We start from the raw sequence: 21,564 nt of genomic DNA, 5'->3' as shown, positions 1-21,564 counted from the left end.
AGAGAAATAAAACTTTAATAGTGATCCCAAAATAACCCTGCTTTAGCCTTGTCTTTCTGCATTTTAAGGCCGCTTAAGCTCCTTTATACCATTTATAATATTCCATAATGCCAGATGAGCTTTTCCTTCAACATGTTTCCCACTTATTGCATTAACCTCTGATGCCCTAACATCATAATACAGGATTTAGGCATTTGTTTTGACAGGGGCGTTTCCTTATCCTCCGAAGTGGCTCTGCTGTGTTCCCGCTTAGGATTTTTCCCTGCAATTTTTATCCTTATCTTTATTTTGCTGTTCGGAGGATATGACGCAAGGACTTAATATTAGCTGGCCCTTGACTGACCCGGGAACCGAGACCGGAAGAGACTGTTGCCTCTGCAGCTTTCCAAACAAGCACTCCCACATTCCCTGTAGCCGCTCCTCATCGGCGGGAGGCCGGGAAACTCGAGCGTCACCGTGGGATGTGGACATCCATCTGACTCGTGAAATGTCTCGGCTGCCAGTTTCTGCCCAGCCAGAGGAGAGATGGTCCTTAGTTCCTGTGCTAGAAACCGGTTTTCTTCTTCCTGGGAATTCTGCCCACACCACAAGTGCCTGCCCTGTATGAATGGCAACCAGATTGGGAATGCCATCATTCATAGGATTCTTGTTTGATCTCGCTCTTGCAACGAATTACCAGTGAATGTTAACCAGCTAACAATATATTAGAGGAAAATCACTCAGCGGGAACTAATGGCCAAGTGATGGTCATATGATTTTTGTTTGATCTCAATTAGGCATTGACTGGGAAATGTTTATATATTAAATATTAACAAACTATAAATCTTTACTGTAAATGGAAAGTCAGTCGACAAGAACTAATTCCAAAGAAGGATTTAATCAAACAAACACATAAAAATATGAAAATCATTCATATCTAGGGCAAAGAAATGACACTTTGTAGGGAGAAAATACACAAATTGTTCATAAAACCTTAATTAAATGAGTAAAAAGAAGCTGGAAAACCAGAGTGACTTTCATATGATTGTGTTTGATTGCATCGTGGTTAAATGTTAATGAAAAAATCATTCAGCAACCAATATAAAAAAGACAAAAAGTGAGACAAATTTCAAATGTCCAAGTAATAATAATAAATTATTATTTATGTATTCATTTGTTTGTTTAGAGAAATGGATTTTAATAAACTATAAAATTTTACGGCAAGAGAATAATCAGTCAAAACCAATACCAAAGATGGAAAATACAGGATTTAGGCATTTACAGAACTATAACTTTTAACTTTTATAACTCAGGAACTTTTTACAGAAATATAATCCAATGTCAACAATAATAATAAATTATGAGTAGTAATAAAAAATATTATTTGTTTATTAATGTATTTATTTAGAGAAATTGATGTTAATGAATTATACAATTTTACTGCAAGAGAAAAATCAGTCAGCAAAAAACAATACCAAAGATGGAAAGTGTAAGATAGAAAAGTGAGAGAAAATCAGATAAATATAAATATAAAAATAAATAAATAAATAAACAAATAAATAATGTTGTTCATATCTGGTGTTAATAAATTAACTTTTCACAGACGTATTATCAAATGTAATGTCTCAGCAATAATAATAAATTATGAGTAGTAATAAAAATGTACGTGTACTATGTAATACTAATATTTCAAGCAAGAGAAAAATTAGTCCGCAAAAACAAATACCAAAGAAATGTGAGATAAAAAAGTGAGATAAAATCATATATATATATACTTTTCACAGAAATCTTTAATATCTGAGCAATAATAATAATAAAGTATGAGTAATAATAATGCATTATTATTTATTTATTAATTCATTTATTTAGAGAAATGGACACTAAAATGTTATCGTTAAAGGAAAGTCAGAACATAAAAGTAAATGGCCAGAAACCATGCAAACCCAAATACTGACTTTTATACGAATTTAGTTTGATATTGCAAGGAAACATGATTATCAGTCAATGTATGTTAATGAACTAAAATTTCACTGTAAAAGAAAAATTTGTCAGCAAAAACCAAAGACAGAAAATAAAAAAATCGATAATATCAGATAAACAAAGAACTTTTTTACATTTTGGGGGGCTAAAAAAATAGTTTACAAACCTGTAATTAAATCTGCTAAAATATTATCGTTAAAGGAAAGTCAGTCAGTAAAACCCAAAGAGTGATTTTTATATAACTTCTGTTTGACATCACATGTGAGTTGTGATTTTTAGTGTAATGTACTATTAAATTTTACTGTAGGAAAAATTTAAATTAAACAAACCCAATTATGTTTAGGGGTCACATCAGGTACAAGAGGTGCCATTTGACCTTTTGCACCATGTACAAAAAAAATTATAAAGTTTTTTTTAATATTTAGGTTTAATAAAAGCATCTAAATTTTGTGTTGTGTTTATTTATTTTTTACAACGTGAAAAAAAATCTATTTCCCGCCAGTTAAACGGATGCACGGAGAGGTCCCGGTAATGACGTCGACGTAGGTGAGTTAGAAACATGAAAGAGGGAAGAAAGCACACGGACGCGAGCAGCTGAAATCAATAAATCAACTGATGCTGTGATTGAATCGGCTCTGATCGGGATCGCCGTCTGGCTTGTCGATACGGAGCACAGCGCGCTCTCTCTGTTTAAGGACCGCCTCGCGGGCGACGGGACACTGGCCAATACGATCCAAAAGTCACGGAAATCTTTGTGCGGCGAGAGTTTCCACGCGTGAAAATGATCCGAGAGGGAGAATAATCCGGGAGCAAACGAGAAAAAGAGAGAGAGAGAGATCACTGATGGTGATGATGATGATAGTGGTGGCCTAGAAACATCAGGAATTCCTCGCTCCGAGCGACTGGATTGTAAAACGATGAGGGATTTTACGCATTGGCAAGAAAAGGGGCTCGCTTTTCTCCGCTTTTCACCTTGACTTTGAGGAGGGATGCGTTGAAGTCTCCCAGTCCGAGAGTGACTGACTCTCTTGAGAAGGAACAGCAGCTCTGCGCATTAATGCGTGTGTGCGTGAGCGCGTACGCGTGCTCTCCCGTGACCGATGGCACTGGAATCCGTGCGCAACGGCTATGTGCGCACTTGTGTCACTCCCGTGGAGCAGGACTGCTGGCACTCGTGCTTGGCTCTCGTGTGGAGCCGTAGGAGCCTCTCGTCGGCCGTGTGCGTCGCCTCGCTGTCCGTGCTGCTCGCGCTGCTCGCTCAGTCCGCGGACTGGGACGCGGAGCGCGCACACGCGCACTCCGGCTCGCACTTGGTGACGCTCGTGGAGCTCGTGTGGCAGCTGCTCTCTCCCGTCTTCACGCTCGTGTGTGCCTTCTTCTGGGTGGGTGTGTATCTTCTGCGCTGCGGGGTGCTCATCCGCACGGCTGTGTTCCTGCTCACCGTGTGCCATCTGGGCGAAGCGGCGGCGCAGTCGCTGTTGGATGCGCAGCAGCTCTACTCGTTCACGGCCACCGCGCTGGTGCTGCTCGCCTGCCTGGCCAGCGGGGCGCTCATGGTGGTGCGGCTGGGTCAGGGCATCTCCGTGCTCCTCTTCATCAGCATCATCAGGACCCTCTCGCTACTCTCGCTGCAGAAGGTGCGCGCCAGCTGGAGACCCTACTTGGCGTACCTGCTCGGGGTGCTGGGGGTCCTGCTGGCGAGGTATGCGGACAGGCTGCTGCCGGAGCAGGGCGCATCACACCGGGAGGGATCGAGGGGAGATATTCCGGTATTTAAGAGGCGCAGGAGGTCCAGCTCCGTAGTATCGTCAGACATGGCACAGCACGGCCAGCCCAGGAGCAAGTCTCACAGGAGGACGTCGCTGCCCTGTTTGCAGAGAGACCAGGTACGCGCTCTTTATTGATCGTGCTGCTATCGATTGCGAACGACAAATCGGAGCCATGGCGCGTCCGAGCGCGATCGTTTACTGTAACTGCTCGCGGATTAAAACGTGACTCTATTATTATTCCCGCGCGCTAAAGAACAATAACGCGCTTTAAAGACTTTTTAGGCTGTGTTTAGACTGTTTTGATGTTGCTTTTGATCATGTTAGTACAAAAATAGGTCACACTTCACGTTAGTGTTTGTTTGCATAAATTATAGTAGTGATGCCAATGAACTGCATGCACTTATTGCTCTTGTAAGGAACTGTAATATCATAATGCACTGTGTTTATTATATCATCCATAAATCTTTCCATAAAAATATAGTTCTGTCTGGTCGCTTGTGTTTTCCACAGTGTTTGTTTGTTTGTCCCGCCACTTACTTGGATACTTGGAACACTTTCACTCAAGCATGCATTCTTAGATTTCATGTATGACATGATATCAGCGGGGAAAACTCATGGCTAAAGCAGTGAACTTTGACCTCTTGTACCTTATTAGGTGTGTTTTTGATTGCACAGCTGTGCTGACATGCATTGTGTTATATTTTGTGGTAACTAGCATTTGTGCACAACCGGATTGCAAAAGCATGTAGAAGTTTATTTGAATCTGAAGTTAGTGTTTATGTGTGTGTTTGTGCATATCAGAGGTATTTTTGCTACATGCACACAGGTACAGAAGACTGTGTGTTGCACACTTTGGCTCGTCAGTGGGATGTCTGACTGCATGTTCAGTAAAGCAGTATTTTTGTACATTTTTGTACATTTCTTGGTCAGCAAAGCTTTGTATAAAAATTTAAATATAATAATAATAATATATATTTAGATTATTCCATACATAATTATTACATATTAAGTTTTATTTTTCTAACCTATAGTTCATTGTTAGGATACACTACTAATGTTTAGACTGTTAATTAGCAAAGTACACTACATATCCAGCTGAAATGATCTAAATAATTAGCTATTATTAAGCATGGAGTTGAATAATTGTTAAATAAATTGCAAGTGACATTTGCTTTCGTTTGCCAGTTTGATTTCAGCTGATTTGTGTGAAAAACTCACATTTAAACTTTTGCATTAAATCCTGTAGTTGTGCATTGTAACAATGGATGAATTTTGTATGAATCAAATTTTTCTTCCACTGGATTTTAAGTGTTTTCACAGGGAAGTTGGTCTTTATTTAGTTTGCGCCCTCTAGTGACCGCATTATTAATGCATTGGGGACCTTGTGCCTAGGGGAACCTTAAAAGGAACAAAATTTGTGACGAATCAATGCGCTGTCGGTGCAACACTTTTGCAATGGAAAAGAACACAGACTCCTGCGTGTGTTTTCCGTGTTCTGCAACACACACACCTGGTGCACATGTGTGATGTCTGGAGTGATATTAGTTCCTATAGCGGTTTATGTGCAGTTGTTTTATCTGTGTGGTCTGGCTGTGTAAACATACCAGCGTGTGACCCCTGCGCTGTTCACGTCGTCCCGGCTGTCTGCTCTGACAATAACCTGTGTGTCTTAATGGGCCACACAGAACAGAGCGCACCACGTGCACGAAGACGAGCTTTCGCTGTCTGTTTGACGTCAGAGTTCGGTTGGTGTGAAAGCGGCTTTCTGCGACAGGGCCGTGAACTCTGGTTCAGTTTGGAATTGGTATGAAAACATGGATATAATCACGTTTTGGTGACGTTAATTCACATGTTTGCATGCTCCTGACAACATTGCAATCCTATTTTTAACGTAACTTGAATTTGCGAGACTTCCAGTGTCATTCTGCTGCTTGAAAATGCAAGCAGATATTTGTTATCACATTGTTTTGATATATTGTCATAATCATAAACACACTGGTTTGCAGTGCAAATACTTTTACCATTTAATGCACTTAGTTATTTACCTATAGCTACACCTATGGCTTATGAATCAGACATCTCACACTTTTGCAGAAGGTGCGTGAATGCATTTCTCATAACGTCTCATCTCCCAGTAAATCACTTTTTTTAAGTTGCTTGTGTTTTGTGCATCTCTTGCAATTCATCTAAACACAAATCCTACGTAGTGATGTTTTGATGGTTAACAAATACTTCAGTAACTCATGAGTCTTTTTATTATGAAGCTACTATAGTGGCCAAAAGTGATGTCTGACAAGTGAGTGGACATTTGCACAGTATTTACTTTTAATGAGCCGAAACGTTAAATTAAACCATGAAAATAGGTGGAACATGATGTTAGGAAGAGGAAACACTAAACTTTAAAAAATATTTGGCAAAAAAGGCAAATTAAGTATTCATCCACTACAGTACAATCCGTTATTAATATTTAATTGGTTCTCCCTTGTGCACCTGAAAAAAAATAGTTTGAAACAATTTTCACTCAGAAATTGCTTGTAGATTTTACACAGAAATGGCAAGTAGCATTAAAATAGTCAATAGTCTTTGTTTTATGTACAACTTTGCAAAATTATTTGATTAGCAGCCACTCTCATGCATTATCTCGAATGAAACAATCGAAATGCTGATGCAAACGTTTCACACTCTCCAAGCACAACTACGCAATATGCTTAGAAAATAACATCAGTATGTTTGCATAAAGGGCAAAGATATCAATTTTCCTTGGCCTGTCTTCACTTTTGGCCACTAATGCACATGATGTAGTTGAAAGTAGCTCACATTTAATGAGTGTTTCTGTATCGCAAACTGCAGAGCAAAGCATCAAGGTCACGAGTTTGATTTCTGAAGAAATGCATGAAGTAATGAAATGCAATGCAAGTCATTTTGCATTTTAAGCATCTTTTAAAATGTACATTTGCATTTTTTTTTAGCTTTAGATTTCATAGTATATTTCTTGGAAACCAAACCCATGACCTTCACTCTCAGGGAAAAAAGGGACGAAAGCTGTCACTTGGGAAGTACTGTACCTTTTCAAAAGTTTCTATTATCGTACCATTTAGGTGCTGATATGTACCTTCAAGGTACTATACTGCGTCCTTCAGGGGTAAATAAGGTACAAAGGTGTACCTTTTGAAAATACACCATCCTTGTAACAGCTTTTGTACCTTTTTTCTGAGAGTGCTGGTGTTGCAAGCGTTTTTAAATACAATTTTCAAATGTGTAGTGCATTGTTAAGATAAAATGCACTAATTCAATTTCAGAATATTGTCTATTGTTTGTTATTGTCACACTACTCTTTGAGCTTCAGCAAAGCCAAATATAGTTGTATAATGTGACTTAGGCAAATGTACCTCTTATTTGAACCGAGCATCAAACTTGCATTAGTAAATCTTCATTTGGGTGGTTGGTTCATAAACAGGAAGTGAGCTCAGAGCTGTGACCATTATCTGTCATCCACTTAGTAGAGCACATGCCCTGGGCGCTTTCAGTGACGGACAGAAAATCGGTGGCGTTATGAACATCGCTGTGTGAAGTGAGTTACGTAATGTTCTTCAAATGGACTGAAAACCAGGCTGAAACGTCTTCGCCCACTCGTCTTTCTATAGACGTGAATGACCTTATGTAGTGTTGGGATTTGGTGGGTCGAATTCATGAACCGTGTGGCCTGAGCTCCTCAATCTGATACAGTTTGGACCTTACAGATAGTCAACTAAAAGTTAACTAGTGCTCTAGATGATTGAAAGCTATTAAAAGAGCGTTTCTGGGTGGTAAACTGAGCCGTAGCTCACTGCATATGCCTGCGTTTAAGCACAGGTCTCCAGAGGACGGTGTTCGTGGAAAACCCCCGTTTAATGACACGAGGAGCCGTTTCAACTCAAACACCTCACTGCGTGGAGCCTTTAGTAGCCTTTAGCGGGTCACTGAATTGCGATTAGCCCAGGGCTGCCTGGAAAAGCTGTTTCGCCGTGAGCCGGAGCCTCTGGGCAGAGCCGAGAGTATTTAAATCTGCTCTTAAAGGGGAAATGAGTCATTTTTTTCAGTGTTAAAATACTTTCTCCTGTCCCAGTTTATTCAGTGTTTCTGTGGATCCTACAAAGTCTTAATTCCAAAATGAAGGCCTTAGAATTGGAGCAGAAAGTCCTACATTCATTAAGTCATGGCATTAAGTGTTGCATGCAGTGCAAAAAATGTCAGGATTTTTGGCTTGTTTTCCAATGCAAATATGCATAACACCACTTCAATTGACATTTACTTGAAAAGCAAAAAGCTAAGTTTCTCTTTGTATTAACTTGATTTTTTTCTGAGCATGTTGGCATATATTTGACCTTTTTTAATGATACATTTACAGTATATTGTTTAATTTCTCAGAAAACAATATTTTTTAATGTAATTTTTGCTGCTATTTTTTTTTTTTTTTTTTTTTCAAAGACAAAAATACTAGGGAAGAACATTAGTTTTGTGCAGAAGCTACAGTATAAGTTATTTACATATTCTAGTTAAACTTTTTTTGTTGTTTTAAGAGATTGAACAAATCTCAAAAACAAGAACAAATGTGACCCTGGACCACAAAACCAGTCATAAGGTTAAATTTGACAAAACTGAGATTTATACATCATATGAAAGCTCAATAAATAAGCTTTCTATTGATGTATAGTTTGTTAGGATAGGACGATATTTGACTGAGATACATCTATTTGAAATCAGAAATCTGAGGATGCAAAAAAATAAAAAAGACTGAGAAAATCACCTTTAAAGTTATACAAATTAGGTTCTTAACAATGCATATTACAAATCAAAAATTACATTTTGATATGTTTACAGTAGGAATTTTACAAAAAATCTTCATGGAACATGAACTTTACTTAATTTCTTAATGATTTTTGGCATAAAAGAAAAATCAAAAATTTTGACCCATGCAATGTATTTTTGGCTATTGCTACAAATATACCCCAGCGACTTAAGACTGGTTTTGTGGTCCAGGGTCACAAATATGTCAGTGGGATATAAAAATGAAATTTCTCTTCGAATTAAGTTTATTTTTAGTCTGTTGGTGTATTTTTGACCTTTTTCAGAAAAGACTTTTATATCACATGTCATTTTTGCATCTGTTTTGATTTAAGTTTGAAACTTTAAAGACAAAAATGGAGGAAGAACATCAGTTTTGTGCAGAAGTTATTTACATATACTAGTTAAGTTTTTTTGCAAAATGAATTAAAAATTAATGATCTGTCGGAAGCTGTATTTTCGAGAAGTGTTGCTAATACAACTCGTGACATTTACATTTAGAGAACATATTGATGTAATGTGTTCCCTTCAAATTATTTCTTAAATGTTTTTTACTTGGTCTTGAAAAGGCCTTAAAGTCTTAAACATACCTTAAAAAATCATGCACAGATATAAGTTATGTACATTTAAAAGTTATGTAAAGTTATGTACATAAGTTATGTACATTTAAATATTTAGAATCTTTGTTCTTGTTTAGAATTCTAATGTTCTTTTCTTGCGATGTTTTAAATTCAAAATTGGCATTCAATCTCAGTAGTGCGCTTGCAAATTGGCTACATTCTAGGACGTTTTGTGGCAGACTTTGTTTTGAAAACACCACTTTCATCTTAAAGTGTGCATCAGGCTGAAGCCATTTCTATTCTAGGTTGACGTGTGAATAAGTGTAAACACTGGCTCTCTAGTGCTTCAAAAACATTGCTGTGTTTGTTTGAGTTGCCCAACACCTCGTCTTCAAGCATGTCGGGTGCAGAAGCCCATTTTACTTCAGCAATGTGACGTATTTTAGAGCGTAACAGGATATTTAATGAGAGAAAACATGTAGTGAAGAGATGGACCTTTTTCACAGTCTGTAATGACGCATTTCTACAGTTATTAACATTGTATATTTAGCAAAGTTTGGGGTTTTTGTATCTATAGAGGCTAATGAATCTGAAGTCTTGCACATTCAGAGATAGTAGCTTACTTTGGGCTGCAAAGTAATTTTTTGGTTTCAAAGCAAAGTGTGCACTTCGTTCAGGCAATCAGCTCGTGATCCGGTGTTTTCCACACCTCAGAACGGCTCCGTTCACAGGAAATAAATGCAGTGAACCTGTTATTGCATGTGCTGTGAGTTTAGCGCATGTTTGGGAAAGCAACGGCCAGCAATTACACTTTATTTTCATGGCAGGTGATTACAGTATTTCACTGGATTTGAAGTGAGATGCGTATTTCTGACTGAAGCTGGAGTTTTCCTTCATAATAAAAGCTCTCCAGCTGTTTCCGTCAAGATAAAAGCTTAAAGTTGCAGTATGCATTACTGACAGCTAGCAGTTTAAATGCAGTCCAAATTCAAAAGATCTCTTTCAAGTGTAGAAATTAGGAAAGAAATATTGTAATTTCCCTACTGTAGTGTAAAGCAAAAAATAATATACCTTTGGAATATTCATTTTGATTTATTTTGCAGTGCGATTCTTTGTTTTCTTAGTTAAGAACATGGGTTGGAATTCTTGAACTCTCAAAGTGCATTAGATAGAATTAATTTAACTTAAAAATGTACAAAATTTTACATTTTTTCCAATTCTTCATTTGTCTTGTTTTTAAAATATCACAGTAAATACTATATTACGAACTTAATTTCGTGATATTATTGTATCGTGAGATTTTTATATCATTACATGCCTATTAGGAGGACTTCATGGTACTAAATTATATTTACGCAGGAGTTGTAATCCATTTATTACCTGTTAATGACTTTTAAAGCATACAGACCTGAAAATGAAATTTCTAACTTAAACTTTTATGAATCTTGAATGCTTTGGAGCACAGAATTACGTTTGGTCACTTGTAGAAGTTATAGAAGTTTATGAAAAATGCACAGGATTTTCAAACTTTATATGAAATCTATACATGTAGTTTTACTCCAAAACCACACGAAAATCAAAGCCATATATCTAAACAAGTTGTGTTTCGAATTTGAGGTTGATATCGCAAAAAAAAATCAGCTTTCAGTAAGATTTTGTTTGGGAACCATACCAACCAAATGTTACCACCGGATGAAATTAGTTTCCTACTTGTTTCCAGTGTGGTCAGTTTTAACCATGACTAGCTTTTTCAGAGCCATTTAACTTTTTAAAATCATGTCCATGATTTTTCCGAGTTCATCTAGCAAGTGCCAAAACCATTCGAATGAACCAAAACATATTTTTTTGGTAAGTATGTAAAAAAGGGTCAAATTTGGTTGCACGCTGACTTAAAAGAGACTGCATTTCGTCACATCTTTCGTCTCCGGATGATTAAATGCAGGGTCCTCCCCTGCTGTCGTTCCTCCCCAGAAGTAGAAAAACAGTGGCGTTTTTAGTGGCCTGAGAATGTAAGATGTTTCTGTTTCTTTTGTGATGGAGGAACGGATAATGTATTAGATTTCTGGAGGAGAAGAAAGGGTGTGCGAGCAGCTATTTGAGGGATGACGCAAATGGAGATCCATAGAGACCAGGAGTATGTTTCTGTGCCATGGGCTTTTTTTGTTTTTTAAGGGGGTCCTTTTCCCATGCAGCCCGCCGGAGATACGAGGTTAGTAGGTGGGACTTTTCTCTCGGCCAGGGTTGATGATAAACCTCTTAAAGCAGCGGGATCTGAAAAAGCGGAGCGCTCGAGCTCACTTAAAGCAGACGATGTGGCCTGAAGGTAATGGTTTCCTGTCTGAAGTGGACCGTGCGCCGTCCCTCGCGGTTCTGCCCCGACCTGCAGTAGCCGGGCTGAGAGATTTTTAATCTACACCAGAGCACTCGACACTCTGAGGGTTGTTTTCCTTCCTGCAGGCCCGCGTCTACGCTTCTCCGCTCCCTCTCGCTCTAATTGGTCTCGTCTGCGCCGCTGCGGCAGACAGAGGGATCTTTGACGTCGACCGGGGGCCGACGCGCTGTATTTTGCTTGTAAGAGGCCTCGCGTCCAGCCGGACCGTGCCAGGCCTGGAATGTGTAGCCTCAGCTGTCTTGCCGGGGCGGGCGGCTGCCAAAAACCTCATCCATTTTAAAAATGCTAGCAGTTTGACTCTTTCCAAACAAGCGAGGAAGAACTGCAGCGTTTCTCCCCGCTTCGATCCGAACCAGGTGCGCAGCTGGCGCAAACGGAGCGAGCCAGAGAAAAAAACCAAATGACATTAACTGTTCTACATATGTCAATCCAAATGAGCTGCAGGCCGGACACGCCAGAAACCTCGAGCTGCTGTAAAAGTGTGTCATGAGAATACAAGCTGTTCAAAGGCTTCTGGAAATTTTGTGTTTTTGACAGTCGCTTATTACAGTAGATGAGATGCCAACAAGTGAGGACCTCGGTCTTTACTGTGGCTGGGCCATGCTGGTTGAATATAAACAATATACTTCGAATGATGTTGGTGGTGGTTATAAAATTAAGCAACGTTGTGATGTGCAAACATACAACAATGCCATTACAGTTTGATTCATTTCTGTGAATCAGTTGAATCATACTATGAATGAAACTCTGTTTCATTGAATTGAATAAATGATCAGTTTGCGTCATTCAAAATTTATGAAAATAGTTTTTCGACATTGGAATTATGACTAATTAAGTCATAATTGTTTACTTATCTCATAATTATGACTTAAGTATGTCATAATTGTGAATTTTGATCTCATAATTACAACTTTTAAAGTCATAATTTCGACTTTCTAAGACATCGTTTCTTTTTATCTCAGAATTTTGGCTTAAATATGTCATAATTTTGACTTTATAACAAAAATAGTTCATTGTTAGAGGTTCACGTAGTGCTGATTGTCTTTCTTTACTACAACCATTAAACATTATTAATCCAGTTAATTTTAACTACTGTTTTGCTAATTAAACATTATCAGTCCAGTTTACTAATTCAGTATTTTATATCTAATCATGTATTGCTATTATTTACTATGTGTTATTTTAATGATGTGTATAAGCTAAAATTATTAAATGTTTTATGGTTAACTACTCTTTTTTTTTTTTTTTTTTTTCTAAATAGATCTAAATATTAATCCAGGATAATATTAATATTTGGATAATCCAGGAATAATATTAATACTAAATATTAATCCAGTTTACTAATCAAAGATTTTAGTTTATTGTCTATAAACTAAAATGATTAAATATTAAAATATGTTTTTATTTTATAGTTAACTTCTCTTTAAATGCATTTTTTGTATACTATAGTTCAGGTGCAAGTGTATTAACATATTTTCTGACATATCGCTCAAGACTTACTGATATAAAAATTGTAGATAAACTTAGAGTACTACTTGTGCACAATGCACACTTCTTAATATTATGTCACAGTTGATTGTATAATCTTTAAATATTTTGCATTTAAAGATATTATTTAAAGTGTACCTAAAGTATACTTGCAATAATTCCACTTTAGCACAATAAAATATACTTAAGTATATCTTTAGCTGGACTACTTCTGCAAAATTTAAGTGCAATAAATACAAAATTAGTTGTTCCAGTATAACAGACTTTAAATTTACTAGTTTAAATTTACAAGTACATAAGATGTAAATGTATTTGTAGTATACTTAGCATTAAATAAATGTATTTTAATTACATCTATTTGACAACAATTAAAAAACAAAATAAATTGGTATATGAAAAGGCTGAAAAAAGATGAATTTATTTTGATTTCTATCTCCCGGCCCTAGTGCGCACTCACTAGTGTTTTCAGTGTGTGTGTTTGTCACATGTATTTCAGCTGCTGAGAGGTGGCGTGTTATTTTAACCTGGGCTGGCCGGGCCCCAGCGCACCTCACTCCAGGAGCTCCCCCACTGCTGCCCAGATGAGCGGCCGGCCCCAGACAAGGCCTGTCTTGTTAACTCACTCAGTGGCGTGTTTTAGTTTCGAAAATATGGATGGCAGATGGTGTAGTGATGGGGGGAAGTTTCAGAGCTGAGCCAGTCGTCGACAAAAAAGGTGTCTGTACGTCTGTCTGTTTGTCAGACCGTCTCGCTCGTCCTCGCGCTACGGTTTACGTATTTGAGGGACGGTTTGCCTTTTTCTAAGTATATTTGAATTAGTGGGAAGCAAAGTTGCTCTGGACAGTTTATAGAACGCTTGCTCATAAAAATACACACGAGTTGACAAACAAAGTAGTGTTGAACAATATTGATAATTGAAATTTTCCCAAGACTACTGGATTCATTGTAATTAGCGTTGCCAATTTAATTTCATTTAGTGCAATTAATTGAACTATTATTTTCATTGTATATTTTATATTCATAATTGTATATTTGAGTCAAAGACAAAAAAGGGTTTAAGCATAAAAACAAGTGTAATATAGCTTTACATTGTTGTTGTTTTTTCAAAAAAATATTTAAACGTTTTCTGTTTAATTTAATTGCATTTTTGTTTTTGTTTTTCTGAGCAAAAAATAAATATCATACATTTTCCCAAAATTACACAACTAAAATGAAATTCAGTGTAACAGTCTTGTCAGGCATATTTAAAACAAAAATCAATTTATGTCATATTAAAAGATGAATTACTTTTACCCCAAATACTAATTAGTCGTAATTTGACATTTTTAAAAAATCTGCCACTATCCTAAATTTTGCCCATTTTTTCAGTAAGAATTTTTTACTGATTTAAAACACAATATAATTTAATATGCTCCCTTGTTTATTTATATATTTTAATATGCACAAGTCAGAATAAGCATGTAGAATTTTTACATAAATATTGTGCTACACTAAATGGCAATGTAACATTATTTCAACCAAATTTTGACATTTTATTCTCCAAAAACTTATTTAAAACTTTAAAAGTAGACACTTACATTTAATGTGCTTTCTTTTGATGTGGACATCCTAACGTCTTTAACCAATTTATTTATAAATTGTATTTAAATCATATGTATTATTTTTTAAATATTAATAATTTATTGTATAGACGTTTTTCCTGAACGTGGAAGTAAGTCCGACTCTTAACTGAAAGAATGCTTTGCATTTCCGGTCTGCATTGTTTCTAGTCAAATTAGGGTATATTCCGAGCTAATAATCTAATGTTAAACCTACTAAAATATTTTTAAATAGCACATGGCTCCATAGCGCCATCACTTGGCAATAACCGTCATTTGTCAGTGCCTGACTTTAATGAGTGTAGATGACAGGAGGCAGCGGACGTTAGCTACATTAAAAACAGATGGACGCTATTTGAATGGGTTCCTATGGAGACTGGAACAGAAAAGCATTCAATCAGTCGTTAGAATTCGTAATGGCGGCGCTCATCGTTTACACGAAAAAGGTCTATAATAAAAATGTATATATTATTTAATTATAATTCCAATTAACAGCCGTAATTTTAAACTAATTTCCATTTTGTTCTTAAAAACTTGATTATAGAAATTGTCACATTGAATTTAATGCAATTCATTTTGTAGTGGTTTTACAGACTATTTGCATATGTTTTATGACTATATTTTTTAACTCGTTGAATTAAACATTAATTTTTAAAGTAGGAATACTGAAATAGTCATTTCTGTAAAACGTAGTACAATAATGTGTTTTGATATACAAAATAATCTCCTTTCTATAAATAAAACAGGTTTGATGAATGTTAAGCTTCTAAATAATTAGTAGCATCTGATAGCATGAATCAGATGACAACAATCCTGTCTGTGTTTGAGCTTCTGGGAAAGCATCTTAAATCCGTGTGAATTTACCTCATTAATAGTGACTAAGAACTTTATCAGTAAGGGTGGGAATCACGATACTTGAGTTCCCCGTTATCTCAGCAAACTCTGCATTCGAACCCCTACGTATCCTGAGGGGACTCCTGACGCAAAAGCTTTTTGCGAGGCTTTGATAACAGCCGGCTTTCGTTTTACCACCGGCTTCTCAGAGGAAACAATGAAACGGCAGCTGGAAGATTTTAACTCCAGCCAAGAAACACACAAAGTTGCTTAGTTGACATGTTGCTGCAGCTCGCACCTTAGCTGCCAATGCCAATCTTGATGGTTTTGTCTGCGTGTGTGTTTTGCCTATCAGATAATTGCCTGCGCAATTGTGACCGTTACAGCTGGAAGTGTTTTTCGGGCGCTCGTTAGCCGGGTTAAGCGTGTAACTTGCCTAATAATGTGAAGCCGCACAGTCACAGGTCCACCGTTAGAGCTTGCGTGAGAAATCGGGCCCTGCTTTGCGTCAGGAGTTGACAGGTACCGTGAGAACCGCTGCTGACTTTTGCCCACCGCTGCTAAATCTGACTGTGATCACAGTAAAAACACAAAAAGTGCATAGGTCTGTTGTAGGTATAGTAGGAGAAGGAAGTCAGTGTGAAATGAAACTTCATCTTTTTTCAAAATGCATGTAATGGATCTTATTGTTATTATTATCAAGTGCCACATTGCTAAGTGCCACACCCACATCTCAACATCGAATCAGCAACCACTACATAGAGCCAAGTCCTGCCCTACATTTTTGCTTTTTTGATAATGTAACACTACAGTCACAAAACAGAAGAAAAGATCTGTCACTATTTACGTTTCATTGCACTGATCATAAAGTAAAGTACAGATGGCATTGTAGTCTGAAGTAGCTATTAAACCCCGCCTTTTCACGTTTGAGTGGCACGCCTACATCTCAACATCCAATCAAAAACCGCTGCTTACAACCACATTTTTTTTAATAATCTGTATTCAATAGCCTGCTGTAGCATTTAAGCCCCGTCCTCCACTCTTGAGTGCTACGCCCACATCTTGACATCAAATCAACAAATGTCACATAGAAAGAACTCCTTTTTTTTAATAATTACACAAAGATGTACATCACAACACGGAAGAAAAGATCTGTTGCTGTTTTAGCTTCATTGCGATGTTACAACTTTTTAAACTGCAAGGTAATCCTAAAATAAAGTGGCGATGGCTTTGTAGTATGAAGCAGCTTTTAAACTCCGCCCCTCCATTTTTGAGTGCCACTCCCACATATACACATGTACATCACAATACTGAAGAAAAGATCTGTTGCTACTTTAGCTTCATTAAGATTCAAACTTTCTAAGCTACAAGCTAATCCTAAAGAAAAGTACAGACAGCATTGAAGTAGCATGAAGTAGCTTTTAAACCCCGCCCCTTCACTTTAGAGTGCCACGCCCACATCTCAACAACCAATCAAAAAATGTTATGTAGAACCATATCCCATCCAACATTTTTCGATTATCTGTAATTGATAACATGCTTTACAATTTAAACCCCGCCCTCCAGTTTTGAGTGCCACGCCCACATCTCAACATCCAATCAAAAACCTAATTCTAAAATAAAGGACAGACAGCATTGTAGCATGAAGTAGCTTTTAAAGCCCTGCCCTCTACTTTTGAGTGCCACGCCCACATCTCAACATCCAATCAAAAACCATTATGTAGAACCAGATCCCACTTCACATGTTTTTGATAATCCATCTTTTTACAGCACTAATTGTTGAGAAAATGTAGCTGATTACTAGAAAAGCTCACTGTTTTATAAAAAAGCTACTGTTATGCTATTGAAAAATGGTACTAGTGTAAGTGCAGTCAAATTAGTCACTGTCCAATAATACTAAGTACTAGTGTCACAGAAAGGTAACAAAAATGTAGCTTCTGTAACAGTGTTAGTATTGAATTCAGACCGTTTGAAACTTTAAAACAGTATATTTTTTTTCATAATACTGAAGTATTTTCTAGGACAGATTTGTGTGGTAGTTTTGCTTGTTTTGGTATGTATTGAAAGACCACTGTACAAATTGTTCTGTTTGTTTAACGTTTCTCCCAAGGCTTGTTTCTGCTTGACATTAAACAGATAGTAAAGATACATCTACTAAACACTGAAGACATTATAGCAGAAACAAAGACAACACTGTTTTTATTTTCAATAAGTGCCACGCTTTAAAACGTTAAGCACACTTAGTGGTTGTTTATGTGTGTGCGTGTGCAGATACGTGCCGTTGGAATGTGCGGAATCGTTTTGCGGACTCACATGGATAAAGCCATTTATGTGTTTGCTTAGTTCGCTGTCATGCTGCTTTAACAATTTCATTGGAGGCGATTAAAAAAATTATAGGGATTTTTATGCCACATCTCTTCCTGTTCTTCTCGCTGGGAGGGAGAAAAGGAAAAAAGCAAGAGAGAGAGTAGAGATAGAAAGAAAGAGGGCATGTAGGGGTTCTGTGCTTCCTTCACAGATGTGATCCATCTGTACAGGACCTGAAAGAAACACTCCTACGTCTTCTTAAGCATTGAGAATTGGGGGTTTCTAGCCAAAAACTGAGATTCCCATAATGCATAGTAAAACTAATGAGAATATTGACTTATCGCATCGGTATTTTCATGGTACTTCAGGGTAGATCAAACTACCATGGTACCAAAATGTGGTAATACCATGGTACTTTTAAATGCTTTTTTGTAATTATTTTGTATGTGCAGTCAAGTGCACAACATTGGCTCAATGAGAAAAATGTGCATCTTTCTACATTTTTGCAAAAAGTTTACTAATACATATATTTAACGATTTATAGAGACTTATTTTCTGTGCACAGTACCTCAAAACCTCATATACTCTCTATATGAATGGCTTTTCTGACAGTGTAAACACGCTCTTTAGCGCACCTGGTACAGCATTTCACTTGTGATACTGAGCGCTTTGGTTCGAGTCCATGAAACACGAGTCATAATAAAAGAACTCAAAGACTTGTAGATGCAAGGTAATATGCCATGGTTGCTTTAGCAAATGCAAAAACAAAAGTGTCAAAAAACTTGCAAGAAGCAGTGCAAAGTAATTTCAAAATGTCACTTTTTCCAATGAGTTTGAGTTGGAATTGGTCAAAGCATTTGTGTATAATTTAAAGCAGCACATGTTGGCGTGTTAATGGCATTGCTTCTGTGAATCCTCAAGTAAAGTGATGCTTGCTAAAGCAAAGTGTGATTTGAAACTGTGTAAGATGGTGTGCTGCAGGCATTTGACCTGATGGAAGTGACCCCAAGCAGCAAGAGCTTCCTTGCTTTCCCTTAACCAGCATCAGCCATCTGAATATGTGTGACACCTACAGAGACAGGAATGTCCACTTTAGTCATTCACATCATATCTGAATGGGTTATCCTGATCCTCAAGGCCAGAGATGTATACTAGTTTTGTGTTTTTAGGGACTGACATATTGATGCACTTTGCTATATACCTGGAAACTCTTCGCCTTTCAAAGAAATTTGCAGTTGGTTACATTAATGTACACTTGAAGGGAATTGTCTGTCTTCAAAAAAGTTTCAATTGCATTTACTTTTTATTTTGCCTTCATATAAGGCCTAATAATTTGGGTAACCATTGTAATTAGGCTTTTACATAAGTGCCACCTACTGGCAAAAAGTGAATTTGTTAGTTTTTTTATTTGGCCAGGCTACCATTTTTTGTTCTTTTATATAACATTGATAATCATTTTTTATTATTTTTATGAAAAAAATTCCCATTCAGTAATAATAATATTTGATTTACAGCAATGTTCAAAATTTGGGGGTCAATAAGTATATGTATGAATATTGAAAGAAATTAATATTTTTATATAATGCATTATATAGAATGCATTAAAAGACAATTTTAAAGACATTTTAGAATCTAAAATAAAAGCTGTAATTTTTAACTTTCTATTCCACAAAGAACCCTGAAAGAACTCAGCAGACTAATGGCTGCTGAAGATTCAGCGTTGCATCACAGGAATAAATTACATTATAAAATATATTCACATAGTAAACAGGTATTTTAAATAGTAATAATATTTCAGAATATTACATTTTTAATCCTATATATATATATATATATATATATATATATATATATATATATATATATATATATATATATATATATATATATATTTCAAATAAATGCAGCCTACACTACTAGTCAAATGTTTTTGAACAGTCAAAAAAAAAATTCCAAAAAAAAAAAAAATATATATATATATATATATATATATATATATATATATATATATATATATATATTAGTGGTGGGCTGTTATCGGCGTTAACGTGCTGCGTTAACGCGAAACTCTTATCGTGCGATAAAAAAAATATCGCCGTTAATCTATTCTCAAATTTCAAGCTATGATGACTTTCACATTGATAGTTTAACGCGGATGTATACCGAATATGGTCGCGCGTTTAAGTCTCCTCCACCAAAACACAGACAGGATCGCGTCGTCCTCCATTCATGAAAACAGAATCTACTAAAGCGCGAAATGCCACGTAAATTCGTCGTTTTTTGGATTCATAAATCAAATGTTGCTCTGTCACTTAATTCAAATCGCGATATGGACTAGTGTATGTGAAAACTGAAATGCAAAAAGACCGTTTTAAGCTGTATGTATGCATGGCGGAGACGAGCTTTTACTACACGCATACTGAAACACACGTGACGCTCCCGGTAATTTTTGGCATTTTCATCTCACATGAACAAATAAACTCAATCTCCCAAACTGCTGTGAGTGTCACTTTTACCGTTTCATTTGAGAAAACTAGCATCATATCATACTGTATACACAGAAACTTCATGGCAACCTGTCAAAATAAAAGTACGGTGTAACATGTAATGGGTTGGGTAGGTGTTGACGTTAAAAACACACACAATCTAATAGGTAGAAAAAATAATTTCATTGTTAGTTAGTTAGTAAACACAAGTACATCTAATTGAACATAATTTATTTTCATCAACAAATTATCATAGAACAGCTTTATGAGCTTTATGATCCATTCTCAAAGACTTACTTTTAGACATTATTTGGGTAGCACACATATTCTGAATGCCTTCAGCAGAACTCAAATTAGCCATTTTAATCTAGATTAATCTAGATTAATTCCAAGATTTAATCTAGATTAATCTAGATTAAAAATTAATCTATGCCCACCCCTAATATATATAATAATATATATATATTATTATTATTATTATTATTTTTTTTTTTTTTTTTTTTAAGAAATTTCTTCTGCTCACCAAACCTGCATTTATTTGATCCAAAGTACAGGAAAAACAGTACAACTGTGAAATATTTTTACTATTTAAAATAACTGTTTTCTATTTGATTATATTTTAAGATGTAATTTATTCTTGTGATTTTAAAGCCGAATTTTTAGAATCATCACTTCAGTCACGTGATTCTTCAGAAATCATTCTAAAATTCTGATTTGCTGTTCAAAAACATTTATTATTTTTTCAGGTTTCTTTGATGAATAGAACATTCAGAAGAACAGAATTTATCTGAAATAGAAATCTTTTGTAGCATTATAAATGTCTTTATCGTCACTTTTGATCAATTTAAAGCATCATTGCTTAAAAAAGCTCTTGAAAAAAGCTTTTGAATGGTATAGTGTATAATGTTACAAAAGCTTTTTATTTTCAGATAAATGCTGTTTTTTTAATCTTTCTGTTCATCAAAGAATCCTGAAAAAATGTGCTGAACTGTTTTAAATATTGATAATAATAATCATAATAATAAATGTTTCTTGAACATCAAATCAGCATATTAGAATGATTTCTAAAGTGTGTGACACTGAACACTGGAATAAATTATATTTTTTATTTTTGTTATATTTAAATAGAAAGCATTTATTTAAAATAGTAAAAAATATTTCACAATATTTTCTGCTAAACTAAACAAATGCAGGCTTGGTGAGCAGAAGAGACGTCTTTAAAAAACATAAAAAATCTTCAGCAGAAGTCTATTTTTAAAAATTTTAAAACATCTTCCTGACCTGAAACTTTTCAGGTCACTAATTCGTAAGTCACCCTTTGATCATTTTGTTCGATTTAATCACTAG

General features: G+C 36.0%; 1 protein-coding gene across 1 annotated transcript in view; it reads left to right on the top strand.

Annotated features, from left to right (window-relative positions):
- The first annotated feature begins 1,746 nt into the window (after window positions 1-1,746).
- The window catches only part of pde3a (phosphodiesterase 3A, cGMP-inhibited), a 116,487-nt gene continuing 96,669 nt past the window's right edge, over window positions 1,747-21,564 (top strand). The window contains exon 1 of the mRNA XM_073838533.1: window positions 1,747-3,845. Within this exon, the coding sequence (XP_073694634.1) occupies window positions 3,060-3,845 (786 nt within the window). The 5' untranslated portion in view covers window positions 1,747-3,059. The remainder of the gene's footprint in view (window positions 3,846-21,564) is intronic.

This window comes from Garra rufa, chromosome 4 (genome assembly GCF_049309525.1).
Source record: "Garra rufa chromosome 4, GarRuf1.0, whole genome shotgun sequence".
NCBI classification, from domain to species: domain Eukaryota; kingdom Metazoa; phylum Chordata; class Actinopteri; order Cypriniformes; family Cyprinidae; genus Garra; species Garra rufa.
The sequence above is the reverse complement of the archived record's forward strand: the minus strand, read 5'-3'. Positions and strand labels throughout refer to the sequence as shown.